General features: G+C 46.2%; 1 protein-coding gene across 3 annotated transcripts in view; it reads right to left on the bottom strand.

The window, feature by feature from the left end:
- Positions 1-5,108: 5,108 nt before the first annotated feature.
- TMEM131 (transmembrane protein 131) overlaps positions 5,109-17,693 on the bottom strand; it is a 220,372-nt gene continuing 207,787 nt past the window's right edge. For all 3 annotated transcript variants that reach the window (XM_081833431.1, XM_081833432.1, XM_081833433.1), the window contains 8 exons: positions 14,938-15,062; positions 14,586-14,735; positions 10,551-10,713; positions 9,341-9,462; positions 9,158-9,254; positions 8,304-8,401; positions 7,194-7,354; positions 5,109-6,175 (listed from right to left, as the gene is read on the bottom strand). In XM_081833431.1, the coding sequence (XP_081689557.1) occupies positions 5,891-6,175; positions 7,194-7,354; positions 8,304-8,401; positions 9,158-9,254; positions 9,341-9,462; positions 10,551-10,713; positions 14,586-14,735; positions 14,938-15,062 (1,201 nt within the window). In that variant the 3' untranslated portion in view covers positions 5,109-5,890. The remainder of the gene's footprint in view (positions 6,176-7,193; positions 7,355-8,303; positions 8,402-9,157; positions 9,255-9,340; positions 9,463-10,550; positions 10,714-14,585; positions 14,736-14,937; positions 15,063-17,693) is intronic.

Raw genomic sequence — 17,693 nt, 5'->3', positions numbered from 1 at the left:
TTTTTTGTTTTTTGGGTGTTGAATTGATAAGTTCTTTATAGATTTTGGGTACTAGCCCTTTATCTGATAAGACATTTGTGAATATCTTCTCCCATTCTGTAGCCTGCCTTTTAGTTTTGTTTCCTTTGCTGTGCAAAAGCTTTTTATCTTGATGAAGTTCCAATAGTTCATTTTTGCTTTTGTTTCCCTTGCCTTTGGAGAAAAACCAAGAAGTTGCTGCAGCTGAGGTCAAAGAGGTTGCTGCCTGCATTCTCCTCTAGGATTTTGATGGATTCCTGTCTCACATTTAGGTCTTTCATCCATTTTGAGTTTATTTTTGTGTATGGTGTAAGAAAATGGTCCAGTTTCATTCTTCTACATGTGGCTGTCCAATTTTCCCAGCACCATTTATTGAATAAAATAAAAGTCCTTTTTCCATTGGATATTCTTTCCTGCTTTGTCGAAGATTAGTTGACCATAGAGTTGAGGGTCCATTTCTGGGCTCTCTATTCTGTTCCATTGGTCTATATGTCTGTTTTTGTGCCAGTAGCCTACTGTTTTGCTGATTACAGCTTTGTAATAGAGCTTGAAGTCCAGAACTGTGATGCCACCAGCTTTGGTTTTCTTTTTTCAAGATTCCTTTGGCTATTCAGGGTCTTTTCTGGTTTCATACAAATTTTGGGATTGTTTGTTCCAGCTCTGTTAAAAAAGTTGGTGGTATTTTGATAGGGATTTCACTGGATCTGTAGATTGCTTTGGGTAGCATAGACATTTTAACAATATTTTTTCTTCCAATCCATGACGCATAGTTTTCTCATTTCCTGTGTCTTCCTCAATTTCTTTCATAGGTCTTCTACGGTTTTCAGAGTATAGATCCTTTATCTCTTAGGTTTATTCCTAGGTATCTTACGGTTTTTGGTGCAATTGTAAATGGGATGGATTCCTTGATTTCTCTTTCTTTTGCCTCATTGTTAGTGTATAGAAATGCAACTGACTTCTGTGCACTGATTTTATATCCTGACACTTTGCTGAACTCCTGTATCAGTTCTAGCAATTTTTTGGTGGAGTCTTTTGGGTTTTCTACATATAGTATTATGTGGTCTGTGAAGTGTGAAAGTTTGACTTCTTAGCCTATTTAGATGCATTTTCTTTCTTTTTGTTGTCTGATTGCTGAGGCTAGGACTTCCAGTACTATGTTGAACAATGGTGCTGACAGAGGACATCCTTGTCATGTTCCTGACCTTAGGGGAAAAGCTCTCAGTTCTTTCCCGTTGAGGATGATATTTGCTGTGGGTTTTTCGTATATGGCTTTTATGATATTGAGGTATGTTCCCTCTATCCCTACATGGTGGAGAGTTTTTATCAAGAAAGGATGCTGTATTTTGTCAAATGCTTTTTCTGCATCTATTGAGAGGATCATATGGTTCTTGTCCTTTCTTTTATTAATGTGGTGTATCACATTAGTTGATTTATGGATGTTGAACCACTCTTGAACCACTGGGAATATATCCCAGCTGGTCATGGTGAATAATCCTTTTATTTTTTAACTTTTTTAAAGGTTTTATTTATTTGAGAGAGAGAGAGAGTGTACAAGCCAGGGGGGAGAGGCACAGGGAGAAGCAGACTCCCCGCTGAGCAGGGAGCCCAACATGGGGTTCCATCCAAGGACTCCAGGAGCATGACCTGAGCTGAAGGCAGATGCTTAACCGACTGAGCCACCGAGGTGCCCCGTGAGTAATCCTTTTAATGTCCTGTTGGATCCTATTGGCTAGGATCTTGGTAAGAATTTTTGCATCCTTTTTCATCAGGGATATTGGTTGTAATTCTTTTTGGTGGAGGCTTTGTCTGGTTTTGGGATCAAGGTAATGCTGGCCTCATAGAATGAGTTTGGAAGTTTTCCTTCCATTTCTGTTTCTTGAAACAGTTTCAGAAAAATAGGTATTCATTCTTCTTTAAATGTTTGGTAGAATTCTGCTGGGAGGCAATCTGGACCTGGACTCTTGCTTGTTGGGAGATTTTTGATTACTGATTCAATTTCTTTGCAGATTATGGGTCCATTCAGGTTGTCTATTTCTTCCTGTTTCAGTTTTGGTAGTTTATATGTTTCTAGGAATGCATCCATTTCTTCCAGATTGCCTAATTTGTTGGCATATAATTGCCTATAATATTCTAATTCTTCGTATTTCTTCAGTGTTGGTTGTGATCTCTTCTCTTTCATTCATGATTTTATTTGGGTTCTCTTTTCTTTTTGATAAGTCTGACTAGGGGCTTATCGTTCTTATTCTTTCAAAGAACCAGCTCCTGGGGCACCTGGGTGTCTCAGTCAGTTAAGCATCTGCCTTTGGCTCAGATTACTTACGAGAGTCCTGGGATTGAGCCCTGAATCTTGGGTTCCCTGCTCAGCAGGGAGTCTGCTTCTCTCTCTGCCTGCCACTCCCCCTGCTTGTGCTCTCTCTCACTCTCTCTCAAATAAGTAAATAAAATCTTTAAAAAAACAAACAAACAAAAAAAACCCAAGCCCCCAAAGAAAGCAGCTCCTAGTTTTGTTTTTCTGTCCTACCGTTCCTTTGATTTCTGTATCATTGATTTATAGGCTTTGTTTGCTGTTCTTTTTTCAGCTCCTTTAGGTGTAGGGTTAGGTTGTGTATTTGAGACTTTTGTTGTTTCTCAAGAAAGGCCTGTATTGCTATATACTTCCCTCTTAGGATGGCCTTTGCTGCATCCCAAAGGTTCTGAATTGTCTTGTTTTCATTTTCATTTGCTTCCATGTATTTTTAAAATTCCTCTTTAATTTCCTGGTTGACCCATTCATTCTTTAGTAGGACGCTCTTTAAATTCCATGTATTTGTGTTACTTCCAAATTTTTTCTTTAGTTGACTTCAAGTTTTAAAGCATTGTGGTCTGAAAATATGCACGGAATAGTATCAATTTTTTTTTTTTTTTTTACTGGTTGAGACCTGATTTGTGACCTGGTATGTGATCTATTCTGGAGAATGTTACATGTGCACTTGAGAAGAATGTGTGTTCTGTTAAGATGAAATGCTCCGAATATATCTGTGCATTCCATCTGATCCAGTGTGTCATTTAAAACCCTTGTTTCCTTGTTGGTCTTCTGCTTAGATGATATGTCCATTGCTGTGAGTGGGGTGTTAAAGTCCCTTACTATTATTTTATTATTATCAATGTGTTTAATTTTGTTATTAATTGGTTTATATATTTGGCTGCTCCTGTGTTAGGGGCATAAATAGAGTTGTTAGATCTTATTGGATAGACCCTTTTATTATGATATAGTGTCCCTCTTCATCCCTTACTACCAGTTTGATATAAGGACTGCTACCCCAGCTTCCTTTTGATGTCCATTAGCATGATAAATGGTTCTCCACACCCCCCTTTCAATCTGGAGGTGTCTTTGTGTCTAAAATGAGTCTCTTACAAGCAGCACATTGATGGGTCTCGTTTTTCTATCCATTCTGATACCCTATGTCTTTTGATTGGAGCATTTAGTCCATTTTTATATATATTTGAAGATTTTATTTGACAGATACATAGCGAGAGAGGGAACACAAGCAGGGGGAGTGTGAGAGGGAGAAGCAGGCTTCCCGCAGAGCAGGGAGCCCGATGCGGGGCTCAATCCCAGGACCCCGGGATCATGACCTGAACTGAAGGCAGACACTTAATGACTGAACCACCCAGGCGCCCCTATATTTTATTTTTTTTTAAGATTTATTATTTTGAGAGAGAGAGGGAGTGAGCAAGCATGAGCAGGGGGAGGGTCAGAAGGAGAGGAAGAGAATCCCAAGCTGACTTCTCATGGATGACTGAGCCATCCAGATGCCCCAGAGCTTTTACTTTATTTTTTAAAGATTTTTATTTATTTATTAGGATGAGAGAGAGAAGGAGCAGGGGGAGTGGCAGGTAGGGGGGGAAGCAGACTCCCTGCTGAGCAAGGAGCCCAATGAGGGGCTCGATCCCAGGACCCTGGGATTGTGACCTGAGCCCAAGGCAGATGCTTAACTGACTGAGCCACCCAGGCATCCCCAGCTTTTACTTAAAACAGTTAGATTGAATCCTGTCAAGAGTTCAGGTTAGGTGGGCATGTTGCCAGGCAAACACCTCCTGGGAGAGTTATTTGGAAGTAACAAAGTAACAGCAGAAGGTCTTGTTATTTTTTTCCTCATTTCATGTGAATGGTGTTTCTCAGGCCTGGGGCTGAGAGCAGCATGCGGTGAAATTAGAACTTAAAAGAGATAGGCTTTTGGGAGTGTCAGGTGATTCTTAGGAAGAAATTCAGGAGCCCTAATGAGATACCTTTACTGAGGTGAAGTTTGGAACCAGGGGGTTAATCTGAAGCTCACCTGTTTTCATTGCTCTGTAACACCTTATTTGCTTTGGTGGAGAAAGAGAATCTCCAGCCTTAAATGTGTCCCCGTTTTGCAAGTGCACACAGGCGCTCCCACTAGTGAGACTGTACGAGGGCCACATCTGCCGAGGACCCAGAGCACCAGGGCTCGGATTGTACAGAAATCTGGGACAAATCACAGGTTGGAAAAGCGATGTGGCTGGTTCCCCTGAGCCTTAGTGTAACACGGAGAAGAGGTCGGACTCAAATTCATCTTGTACGTTTCCCCGAAACCACTCTGACCTCGGGGATGGTTGGATTTCTTCCTGATGTAACTGACCTCAAACAGAAAGTTTGTGTTGAGCATCTCCTTGTTACCCAGCAAGGCTGAGCTTTAAAACAGACTGGAAATAAGCGGGTGAGAGAAGCAGCTGGAGCAGGCAAGACCGTGTGAAAGAGTAAACGAGGCTGACGCGCTGCGGCATATGCAGCTTGCCTGGGATGTGTTGTTTCTACACGTACCATTTGGAGGATTTGTGGGAATTTTAACATTGGAAAAGGGTCAACATGCTTCTATTTAAAAGGAAGAATAAATTTTAGATGTGTCAATTATTTTCTCTCAAGGACCTTCAGTGACCACCATGGAAAGACACGGAATTTAATTAGACCACAGAGGGTTCCAGCCACGATAAATCAAACTGCACAGAATAAGGCGATGACCAAATGGTCTACTTCGGGGTGAGAGAATCCAAATAAATTCATCTTGCTGTAAAGAAGAGACACACAGCAATTCAAGGCTTTTGAAAAAAGCATCATTTATTTCAAAGTACAACACAAAGTTGTATTTTTAAGAAATACACATTCAATCTTGTATCCCAAGACCTGGCTATGTGCATTTCAGTTTATCTTTAAAATAAATTCAGGTATACAAATGGTACATACCTCAAGTACAAACAGCACAGAAAATGCATATGGTCTCAACCGAATGTTTTTACATTCATTCACTGTTCTTAAAGTTGACTTACATTTCTGTAATCTGCTTTTAAACCAAGACAGCCTTATTTTAAAAAAATACTCTATTTTTCAGCACAAAGTCCTCATACATTTTTAAAATTAGATCTTGGTGCATAATATTGTGAAATTATTAAAAACCAAACTTGGTAATTTAATAAAATTGTCACATGCCAGGACTTCTGAATCAACTCAAATTATTTCCTTAGCTGTAAATGTCAAATTTGTGTTCATACAGATAAATAAAGGATGGAAGAAGACAGGTGGTGGAAACTTGATAGCAGTTAAGGTTTTCAGATGTACAGGTCTTATTAGAGTTTGTGGCTGAGTCCAGACTTTTTTCCCTAAAAGCACAACAGCAAATCTCATATTATCATAATTGCAAGAAAGATCTGAAAGAAGCGAGTGGTACAAGCCTGCCCTGCTTGAGTCTGTTTTGCAAAGACGAGGAGGGTGGGCAGTGGGAAGCCACAGCAGTAACAGCCTTAAGAAGATGTCTCACAAACTGGCATATTATGGTCTAGACGAGGGGCCCCCAGTTTTTGTTGTTGTCGCCTAATTTCAATTCTCATGAGGGAAGTGTGAGTTAGACCAAGGGTCAGAGCTTCTTCTTCCGATTGTGGGGCTCCATATCCGCCACGGGTTGTACGTCTGCCCCAAGTCATCGGCTGGGCTGGAGGTGGAGGGAGCATGAGGAGCAGAGGAGTTTTCAGTGCCCATGAGGCCAATGCTTGGCAGCGTATTGGCTGGAGTGGTGAAGGGCAGGGTACTGTTCAGGTTGCTGGACCAGATCGAGTTGCTGAATGGAGTGGTGGACCACAGGCCGCTGGTGTTGCCAAGGATCGACTGACAAGACAGAAAACACGCAGCATGGAGCATCAGGACTGACAGGCACGCAGGTGGTACATTGGTGAAGCTTATGCTAAAAATCGGGGCTGGGCCATAGCTTCTTTCACCTTCTTTATTTTGAAACAAATGTTTCATACATATAGCCATCTCAGAGTCTGAGCAGATGGGTCTGCTATTTTAAAGAAGGGCTGGCAAACTACAGTCAGCGGGCCACCCCCAGCCCTGTTTCTGAAGTGAAAGGTCTGCTGGAACACGGCTGCACCTGCTGGTGGAGGGGGCACAGGTGACCAGATGCACAGAAGCAGGATGGCCTGCGAAGCCCAAAATAGCTGCTGACGCCTGTTTGTTTTAAAAGCATCTTAACCATTCTTTAAAACTGAAGCCAGAATGATTTACAAGTAAAGACAAGCTCTGAAATCTAGGAAGGTAAAATATCTACTTTCAACCCTGCTTGTCTAGTTTTTCTGAGAATGAAGAAGGAGTCACAGTGGGATATTTTTCTGTCATACTTTTGTGAAAGCTGAAACCAGTAATTATCTTGGTAAGAATACTTTTTTGGAGCATGTTCTTGACAGAAACATTCAGCTGAAAAACCAGCAACTGTACACTGGAAAAGCTCAAGCTAAAGACAGAGGTGCCCCCCAGAAGCAAAATCAATGCAACTTTCCAGCAGCCTGCTCCTGGGGGCCCGCGGGGCTACAGCCACCCCCTGCCACTGTCTGGCCCTCAGCCACACCTGCAGGCTGATTTACGGCTTGGGAAGAGGCTGGACTGACTTTGCTCAACTCGGAGACCTACCCCACAGGTGCTCACTTGTGCTTCCTATAATTTCCTGACTAATCGCTGAAGACTATGGATGGGTCACTCTGGCAGAATATGAAGACACAGCAATGGAGGCCGTAGAAGAACTAACCTGTCCCTTCCTTTTATAAGGGCGTCAGTGCCGCATGAGTAACAGTGACAGTAAGAGCAGTAATGATGAGGGAGCAGGTGAGGCCAAGCCCCCAATACTCACTGTGGCCGTGTGGGTCGGGGAACTGGAACTGGCTGGCCAGGAAGGGCTGGGATCCGTTGCTGGAGAGTCCCAAAGGTATGAAGGGCCACTACTAAACTCGTTCCAGCCTCTCTGGGAGGCTTGATTGCATGACCGAGATAACCCGAGTCTGCTGAAAACTTCTGCAAATAAGGAGGAAGTCAAGTCTGTATTATTGTGCCACGCTCACTCACCTAGGATAAGATGGAGCATTCACTCAGAGGCACATGTCCCCCCACCTGCTCACTCAGAGCCCCCCACCTGTTCTGCCAGCTCCCACCATACCCTGGGGAGAACAGGGCACAGGGGGCAATCCCCAGAACTCATGCACATGGCCCACGATCTGAGCTCTTTCCCCGCACCCATCACTGGATGACATCAAGTGCAAACATCCCATCACTAACATGACCGCCACTGATGCAAAGCTCACATTGCTGCCTCTACTTCTGGACACCAAGTAAGGAGCCCAGCATGGCCAGGAGTCATCTTTCAGACACACAATCCTTTCTCGAAGTTCTTAAATAAATGCTGGGGAACACAAACTGATGGGCACTCAGGGCACTGAGCTGGCTCCACCAGACCTTTGGGCTGGTTGGGGGAGGGGGCAGAAGAGGAGAGCCTTTTGCAAGCTTCTTGCGGGGCCTCCCTCTTTGTGGGCCGCTGTCCCAGGGGCTGAGTAGGCCCGGGCTCCCGAGCATCTATCTGGGAGAGCCCTGCTGCCCTCAAGTCAGCCCGCATATCTTCTACACGAAGAAACACACCTCTTAGAAATGCCTACTAAATGACAGGCTTGGGGTGCCTGGGTGACTCAGTCGGTTGAGCATCTGTCTTTGGCTCAGGTCGTGATCTCGGGGTCCCGGGATCGAGCCCCACATCGGGCTCTGTGCTTAGTGGGGAGTCTGCTTCCTCCTCTGCCCCCACCACTTGTGCTGGCTTGCTCTCTCACTTACTCTCTCTCAAATAAATCTTAAAAAAAAAAAATGACAGGCTTTCCTAGTTCAGTGTGTTTCTCCACACATAAAACTAGACCTCATCTTCCTTTCTTCTCTGTCCACAGGCTTATTAGTTACAGATCTAGTGTTAAACACTCACCACCAGTTAGGTTAAAAGAATTTCCAAAGGCCGAGAACGAATTGAGGGGTGTGAAGTCAGGGCTGCTGGGGTTGCTGGCGGGACTCCACAAACCCGAGCTGGATGTTACAGGAGGAAAACGCAACACAGAGATGTATAATGGTTAGTGGGAACAGGCCTGTTACACACGGCTTCAGACACAGCGGGCGCTGCTTCACCTGGGGGCACTCAGATATGAAAGGCAAAGGCTTCTACGCCACAAAGGATTCAGGCACAGAGAGGTTCTGAGCTCCTAGGCTACCGGAAGCTGTGAGCCTGGTTCAAAGCAAGTGTTCTGCAGAGAGAACAGGTGTTTTTTTTCCCTTATGTTTGCTTTTTTGGTAATGGCAGATTTATTTAAAAAATTTCAGATCTAGGACTCCTCCCTTTTAGTACGAGGTAGGTAAAACTGGGGCTGTACCGACAGTCTTTACTGTTATTTATCTGGGAAAATGAACCAAGGCAATCGGTGCAGGTCATGGTGACCGGGGGGTTGCTCTGGGTCAGGAGAGTGGCATCTCCAGTAATTTACTACACACTGTCTAGTACGAACTCCAGTTTCCTTCTCCTATCTCTATCAGCTCACATCGTTTCGTATGACAGACCGCGACAGGGAAGACGGATGAACACACACCTGCCCCGCTGTCGGGGGGTGGGGGCAGTCACCAGGAGAAGCACAGCAACCGGGCTTTCTGCTTCCACCCAACAGACGAGAGCTCCTAGAGGTGCCTGACTGCTGTGATGGCCTACTTCGAATCTCGGGGGAACACACGTATGGACAGAAGAAGCTAACCTTGACTTTTATCTTTCTTTTGATTAAGAATGGTCTACTGTACCTGTCTGAGCCATCGCTGTCGACAGGAGTGTGTGAAATGCCAAGGCTGCTGGAAAAATCTGTTTTGTTTGAAGAAACTTTAGCAAAGCCATTCCCGCCTGTAACAATGGACTCTGAATCAATCAAAGGCAATTCCACCGTGCCCGAAGCCCATGTGTGACAGGCAGGACACCAAGCCACTCACCTGGACTCTTGTCGTACCCGGCGGTGACTGCAGCAAAAGTGGGGTTGCCGTTCCTGCCAGGGAGTGAGGCTGCTTTTGTCAATTTGTGTTTGCTTCCATTTGGCTGCTTGGTTTTAGGGTCACTTGAAGGAAGAAGCAAAGAGAGGGGTCATTCCTCATTAGTCCAGGGTGGAGGCCCATTGGGGGCACTTGCCTTGGGCGGTGTGGCTGCCCCGGGACTGAGCCCATGCAGTGCCCTCACTGAGGCTGGGCCCAGGTTTCGACAGGGACCTGGAAATAGTCCAGGGCAGCCCCCAGAGCACGGCCTGGCCTCACGTAAAATGCTCCCAGACCTAAGACTGCTGTCCGATGGGACATAAGGGACTTCAGGGAAAGGTGTGAAAACAGAAGGTCCCTAGGAAAGAGACCAGGGCAGGGATGAGCATTTAGGGGTGGAAAGGCTGCAATCCCATTTTAAAGAACACTAGATAGGGAGCCACCGGGTCGTGGGCCAAGGAGGAGAACAAGGGCTCACTGCTGGGCAATACTATGCGGCAGGGTTCCAGTCTCCAGCCCCTGTCAGGACCTGGTAAGGGGCCCGGTTCGGCAAGGGCCCCAGGCGGGGCCCCTTGCCCCCTGGCTCTTTGGCAGGAGAGAAAAACCAGGCAGGTCGGCTGCAGGTTCAGGCTGGGTGGTGACAGCACTGAGGCGGGCTTGCCAGGGAGGGCGTGCGGTGCTGACGGCATGCTGGCACACGCCAAGAACTGGGTCTGGGCTCCTCGCTCTCACCGGGGTTCCTGTTACACTAAGCCGAACACGGCGGGGCTCCGGGCCTCCAGGCAGGAGCGCCGTCAGGGCGTCCCGCCTGCCCGTCGGGAGGCCGCCGCCTCTGCGCACAGCACGTCCTGCAGCACCTCCCGGCAGCCGGCCGCGGGCCAGAGCCTGCCCTTGTAACCGCTCAGCTCCGCTGCCGTGAGGTCAAAATAAACGTCCTGTAAAGCCGCTTCCTCAACACCCAGGGCAGCTGTAGATCTTCATGTAATACTTAGGATGCTTACTGCTGGGCCCGACGTGGGGGCAGCGACCCCGGGACAGGGCAGAAGCTTGTAAAGGACAGACAGGAGAGGTGGGACAGGACAGCAGGCTGTGGCCACCGAGCGTCTGCACTCGAAGGGCGCAAGCATCTACAGAACTTAGTTATCTGAAGAGTGGGGGGCGGCCAGGGACCCACCTGCTGGAGCTGTTGACGACGCTGCTGTAGCTGCCCCGGGTCGAGAACGGGCAAGGTGCAGCGGGGGGGGACGGAGAGGCAGGCGTCGGTGAGGTCTGGCGTTGTTTTAAGAAAATGTCTGCGTTGAGGGTTTGCAGAGAAAGTTTATAAAGGCTGTCGGTAGCTGGAAATGAAAAATAAAAGGTCTCATTAATGTAGTGTTTTTTTACTCTTGAAATTACTTTTGATGTTCTGATAGAATGCAGAACTCAAGGGCTTCTGTAAGAAAGTTTTTACATGTGTTGTTTAAAGGTTTGAAAGGAAAAAAGGAAGTCCTGTGTCTCTGCAGCTTGAGGCTTTCCGACTCACTGGCATGACTCCTCTCTCCTTGGTGCTCTGCTGCACCCTCCTGGGCAGGTTCTCCCACCTCACGCCGGGAAGGCGGCTCTTCCTCGTCCTTCAGGGACGGCAGGGAAAATCAGTGTTTGGGATGGGAAAGAGTCCCGGTACTTCCACCCAGGCTCACACCTGCAGCAGGTGCAGGGCGGCAGGCGGAACCATCCTGAGACCTATCGCTTGACCCTGCCCTGCACTCCGCGGGCACACCTGGGGAGCTGCCACCCCACTCCGCTTCACAAGGATACGAGCTCCTACAAGAGTCCTGCTGCCCTTCAGGATAATGTGTACACAGCTGTTTGAAAAATTTATAACAGAAAAAACTTGTGGAATATTTATCCTGCACTAAGAGGAAACACACATAACTTCTTTCAGAAAACGGCATCATCTGGCGCATCCACTGGCGAGGTGGTATCCTGCCCCAGCCACTGCGGTACAAAGAGGTGTAAGGAAGGGGCTCTGGCCTCTGCAAGCTCAGTCTCCACGGGCTCCCGGGGTGTGAGGTTGGGCACCTACCCACAGTTATCCTGGCCCAAGTGCTCGGTCTTGTCATCCTCCTTTCCCATTCCTGCCCAACACAGCCCTTCCACCTTAGCGCATTCCCACCTCATCCCTGCCTGACGGCCCCTCCTGCCCCATGCACGCCCTGTCTACAGCGAGGACAGCCTGCTCTACTCCCATTTTCTGTGTCTGTTTCATCTCACTTCCAGAAAGAACTGAAGCCTGCTCAACACAGTGGTTCCACTTCTCTCTCTCCCACCCCCGTGGTTCTCCTCAAGCCCCCAGGGCTCTGGGGCTGGATGAAGCTGCATGTTCCTTGGCTGTGTCAAGGCAGCAGATACGGACGGCACTGCCGTGCTAAGCCCCCTTCTTCTCGAAGCCCAAGCTAGCCGTTCATTCCCCATCTCCAGTGCCACTTTGCACCTATCCCAGGATTCTGACATTCCTCAGTGGTGCTGGCCCCTTATTCCCCGTCCTTGTCTCCGCTCCACCAGCTCTCACCCTTGAGCATGTGGCTAATCCCTTTCTTAGATGCTCCGTAGTCTGCTGACGCGATGCCCATGTTCAGGGACCATCTCCAAGCTCTCCACCTTTTGGCCTGCCTCGGAAGCCCCTACAGCACAGTGTGTCTGATATCACCTCTACATGGTAGGGCCATTATTTGTACAACTGTCCTGATCCTTCCCTAGCCACCCCTTGTATGACACCTTCTCTGACTCTCCCCCCACTCCCAAGAAGTGAGCTGGGAGCTGTCCACAGTGGGGCGGCCACACTCTGCCTTGTGGTGCTTGCTCGCCCAGGTGCTTATCCTGGGGGAGCATGCGCTGCATCCCTTGGTGGCTCTCCTTTAGTGGGATGGGTTTCACTGGGCCCAGTAGCTGCAGAAGCACTTAGTTAATGTTGGAATGCAACACGGGAAGTCAAGAAAAGTCAGAAAAAGACCTTATGGACTAATGCTTGAAGTAAGAAGAGAAGATGGGGGGGAAGGCAGGAGGTGACCAAGAATAGCATAGGGCATGTGTAATTAGAGAACTTTTCTATTTGCCTTTCAATAACCCCTTGGATTTGTTGTCTTTTAAAGTCATGACATTATTCCAAGACAATTTTCTCAGCATTTCCTATGCGCACAGGGCACCATGCTATAAGGGGTGCTGCCTGGGGGTAGAGCAATCTCTCCACATGGGTTCCCAGCGAGGAGCGGGCTCGCAAAGCCCTGAGTGAAAGATGCTTTAGCCCAGTGGGAAGCCTAGGAAGTGAAGCACTGCTAACAGAGGGTTTGGAGGCTAGAGGTCTCAGCCAGATCAATTATCAGCAAAGGGTGGAGAAGGGAGAAAAGATAAGAAAGCAGGGGTAGAGGAAGTGTATTAGACTGATTCTTAATGGTTTCATGTAGCAATTTTGTGTATTTAGTGGAGCCCTGTAGAACTTTCTAGTAAGGCGGGTGGAGAGAGCAGAGAGGTTACAGGATGTGGGATCAGGGTAAGATATTCCTTGGCTGGAAAAGCACAAAATAATTACGCAGATGTGGGCCTTGGAGCGAGTACACACTTTTCCCAGTGGCAAAGCCATCTAGTTGTATGACAGGGAGCTCTGCCCTGAGGCACTGAGCTCTTGGAGACATCGGCTGGCCTTCTTGGATGGGCCTGCGGAGGAAACAGAGCCTGCAGCATTCTGCTTTCCAAACATTTTCTTCTCCAGACCATTTGCCTGGCATTTCTCACATTCCTCCCCTCCTGAGGTGTGGAGCCAAACTCACATGGGGTTGGATCTGGTCTTTTTCTCCTCCATCCCAAAGGAGTGATGCCAGCACGTTCCTCAGGTGCCACTTTGTGGTAACGCTGTCACAGCCAGCTATCTGGCCCTGAAGGCTGTGTCCAGTTTATGTCCCCTCTTTCCTGTACCACGTGTTGTTACTCACAGCAGCAGAGCTTATGCTGACTTTACTGGGCTGCAGACAACCCTATGAAACTGGCTCCCTGGGAACCCTGTCTCCCAAAGCTGAAAACCTCCCTCTGTGGCGGAGGTGATGTTTGTTTAATATACAACGGCCCAAATCACAAAGAAGCCAAGGACCTGTATCCAGCTGAAACCTGAGAGGGGAATCTAAGGAACAAAAAGCATTCAGCCTAAGGAACAAAAATCAGGACTACTGAGAGATTCATTCAAGATATCTTGAATGACCAGGGATTTAGGTTTGTATCTCATCCCAGGCAAAATATAGTATTAAAAAGGGCCAGAAGGTCTCATGGCAAATAGGGGGCCTACAGGTTTTAACAAAGAAAGCATCTTTTTCCAGTGAAAATGTAAAAGGCGCCATGCTTTATGTACACTGCACCTGGATTCCCAAGTTCTCTTCCTCATTCACCTTACTGAGGGCTTCAGTCACCCACTCCTCAGTTAAATCCCGCTTTGCCCCAAACAATCTTTTGTTCAACTGTGATTTTCCCTTTGGCACAAACTGTCTAAGTGTGAGTTCGCTCTAACACCGTAGATGAATCAGTCCTCGAGCTGGTCCTCTCTCGACCCCAAATCCCTATAATTGGGCCCCTCCTTGGCTTGTCTCCGTTGCCTTCTATTTTGGGTCCTGAGTATCTATGGCGAGGACCTCGATCTTATTTTATAGCCTGTGCTACTGTCATGATTTACTGTAGGGCCAAGTCTGACAAACAAGGTAAAGAAGCTAGTGAGTAAAATAATGAAACCTTCATGCAGGTTGTTTATGTAAAAGATGTGGGTCAAATTGAAGGAAGATTGAATTTTTACAAAAATGACTATTACACTGTAAATGCATGGGGAACTAGTCAGCTAAAAAATGGCTGAATTAATGATTTCATAAAGAAGTATTTCTTCGGATGATTCACCGCTCCGGACAGATATTCCCATTTTGTACACTGGGAAGTGGTGTGGTCTACCAGCTCTGGAAGAAGAGTCCTCATGTGAACTGTCTACTGGTTTCTCTGGTGTAAACACTCCCCCCACGGGCCAAACGAGCTATGGACACTTTCACCAAAGGCAGACTATTGAACAATGGGCTTTGGCTGGCTGGTACAAGTGGGCTCCAGCAGACCACAGATGCCAGGACGGCTTTTAAAGCAATATGCCTCGTGGAGTCTTCCTGCCCAGAGTGGGGCACCACAGTTTCTAAATTCCCATACTTACAGCTGCCGGGTTTGTGAACTGGCACGGAATCCCATTCTGGTGGTGGAGAGTCTTTTTCACCTTCTGAGCTACTGGTGTTGCCTAGTTCTTGACTATTTGGGAGGAATTTTGCTAGGGCAGGTGGCCTGTTTTCCACTAACTTATTTGTACCTGCACAAAAATCAGGAAAAAAAAATCATTAATGGAGGATAATTCCTTTCTTTCAGGTCTGTTTCAATGAACCTTCTAATGAGGATGAGAACACCACTGCAGCCTTTTATAGGACTGATAACTACTAATCAATTACTGGTAACTCTCAATAATTACTAATACAATGAATCATGAAAATATCCATATGGTGAAATGAAAATACCTTTTGTTTTCTGGGAATTTCGTGTTTTGGATCCACTTGTCAATGCAGTTGGAAGAGGAATCTTGGTTGGGAGATTTCTGCGTTGTTTACTTTCCAATGGGGGGGTATAAGGGAGCTCTAAAGAACTGAAAGACAATCATGGATGGAAAATTCAAATTTATGCCTTTGTTTTGGAGCAGAGAGTAGAAGTCACTGATCATGCTATAATCTCCACTGCATATGTTTTTCTAATCTGGCTTCCTCAGACACTATGTAGTCATGGTCCTAACAACACTGACTGCTTTCCAAATGTTTCCAAGACTGTTCAGGAGACACTCAGCACTTGCAGATTTATGCTTTGCTATTCTGAGTGCTGACAACGAACTGAGGTCCATTACTGGATACTATGGAATGGGTTAGAGCACCTACCTCACAGAGTATGTATAAAGCCTTTAGCACAAACATGCTGCTTTGGGGGCTGCTGAATGCAGTCATTTTGCTTGTGAATGAGTCTTTTCCAGCGTCTGGACTACTAGTGGGATTCTTGAATGTGGAGATTCTGAAAGGTCTCAGACTTAAAATGTCCAAGGGTCTGCACATTTGTCTCATAGAAAACATGAAATGAACCAGGGCTAAGTTCCTGGGTTGCTTTTGAAAATCCACTAGCCCACTGCAGGGCAGCAGGACTGAGTGATTTGCCTAAGCTCTAGGGTGAGTAGGATGAGATGAATCTTCTTCTTTATTCTTAAACTCAAGGTTAACCCTGGGCAAAAATTTAAGTATTATTTTTATTTAGAGTGTATATGTGTTCTAATAGATTTAGAGGTAAGCTTAACATAATAAACATGTATAAGAAGAACTAATTAGCTCTGAACTTCCTGTCCAAGGCAAAATGGGAGGCATGCTGGGCTAAGTTTCCACAGCCTGATGAAGAGAACATTAAAATTTGCTGGGAGAGAAGCAATTTCTCAGAGAAATGGACAGATGACCTATAGAAGGTGGCAGTGTGAGCAACGTAACTATCTGGGCCATAAGGACATTCTTTACAAATTTGCTTCTGTAATGGCCACCAAGATCAAGTAGTAGGCTTGGGAAGGCCTCTGACAGGAGCTAAGCTAACTTGGTCCAAGAAGGGCATTTTCCGGTGAAGGCTGAGACATAGCTGACAGAAACTGGTGGCCCCTTGCGAGAATTCTTCCAAAAATCATCAGTGATCTCCACCATTCTCCTGGTGATGGCCAGAAAGCTGTCGGTTCAAGGCTGAGCAGACAGCTTGCTTTTCATTAAAAATCTGACAAAGTTTACTGGCTGACGTAGATGTTCTAAAACGGGTGTGTCTCCAACACACCACTCTGGCCTCCCCGAGCCTATCCTTCAGGTTATTTGTTATGCACCACATCATCTTCCTTCTGTTGCTACTCCAACTTCTCACTCCTAGAAGGCAGCCAATTTCTGCTAGGTTCTGGGACAGGGACAGCCCACTGTACTAATTCACACCAGATCTCAAAGGTCAGAAGGGTTCAAACCTTCCAGATGACAGAATAATACATAAATATTATTAATGATATAAATAAACACATTTTAACATAGGCTATTTACAAATATTTATATGGTAGTTGGTTAAAGGTCATTTTCTTTTCTTTTGTTTCTATTTCACATATTTTCTATAATAAATAGATATTATATTCAGAATTAGTAAAAGAGCTAACCAAAAACCCAAAGGGCTCTGTTAACCCAAATAAGTAGAATTTTTGGCAGGTTAACAAACCAACATGAAAGAATTCACTGTATACGGGCAAGAGTATTAATGCTATAGTTTTATAAATCTTCCATGTCCTTCTACTTCTGATTGACAGTGTTATTTAAAAACTCCATTTAAGGGGCGCCTGGGTGGCTCAGTCGTTAAGCATCTGCCCTTGGCTCAGGTCATGATCCCAGGGTCCCGGGATTGAGTCCCGCATCGGGCTCCCTGCTCGGCAGGAAGCTTGCTTCTCCCTCTCCCACTCCCCCTGCTTGTGTTCCCTCTCTCGCTGTGTCTCTGTCAAATAAATAAATAAAATCTTAAAAAAAAAAACCTCTATTTAAGAAAAAACAACAACAAAGGCTCCCGTGAAACAGACACCCAGCCCTCTGGGGGTGGTGGCAGAGGTGGGTGTGCAGTTATTAAGTCATTTATAAGTATAGGGAGTGGGGGCTATTTATACAAAGCATAACTCTGTGCCACTGTAAAATTAGTTGGTTTTTTAAGAAAAAAGGTGTCAGACAACTATTTTATTTTTGCTGATACATACTGTCCAAAATTAAGCTGGATGATCTTTATCAAGAAACCTTTTTTAAAGCCTTCTGAGTAAAATAGGTAAGAGCCTACTTAATTTAAATGATTCTTTCTAGAAGGGAAAAACCTTTGGTTTTTCAGATCTGGTGGTTCAGATGCCAGGCTTTATTTTTGCTCATGTAATACAGTCTATGCCCCTGTCTGGGGAAGGGGGAAGGCAGAGAGCTGAAGCCAAGATGAGGGCTTTCCAGTGCTCTCAGGTCTGGAGGCCAGGGTGTGAAATGTGGTGCCCAAGGCCCTGAGCTGAGTGTGCTGTTAGAGCAGAGTAGTAGAGAGTACAATTATTCTATGAAGACTTTTTTCCCCCCTCATTTTAGATTATTACATTCAAGTCATGTAAGTCATGTAAAGTGTTGATGAATAAACGGACAACTTCTATGGTGTCGAAGCTGACCAAGATGGATTGACCAGGTCTCTGCCATTGCAACACTATGCTCCACAC

The sequence above is a fragment of the Leptonychotes weddellii genome, chromosome 10 (assembly GCF_054177405.1).
Source record: "Leptonychotes weddellii isolate Sample4059 chromosome 10, ASM5417740v2, whole genome shotgun sequence".
Lineage (NCBI taxonomy): Eukaryota > Metazoa > Chordata > Mammalia > Carnivora > Phocidae > Leptonychotes > Leptonychotes weddellii.
The sequence above is the reverse complement of the archived record's forward strand: the minus strand, read 5'-3'. Positions and strand labels throughout refer to the sequence as shown.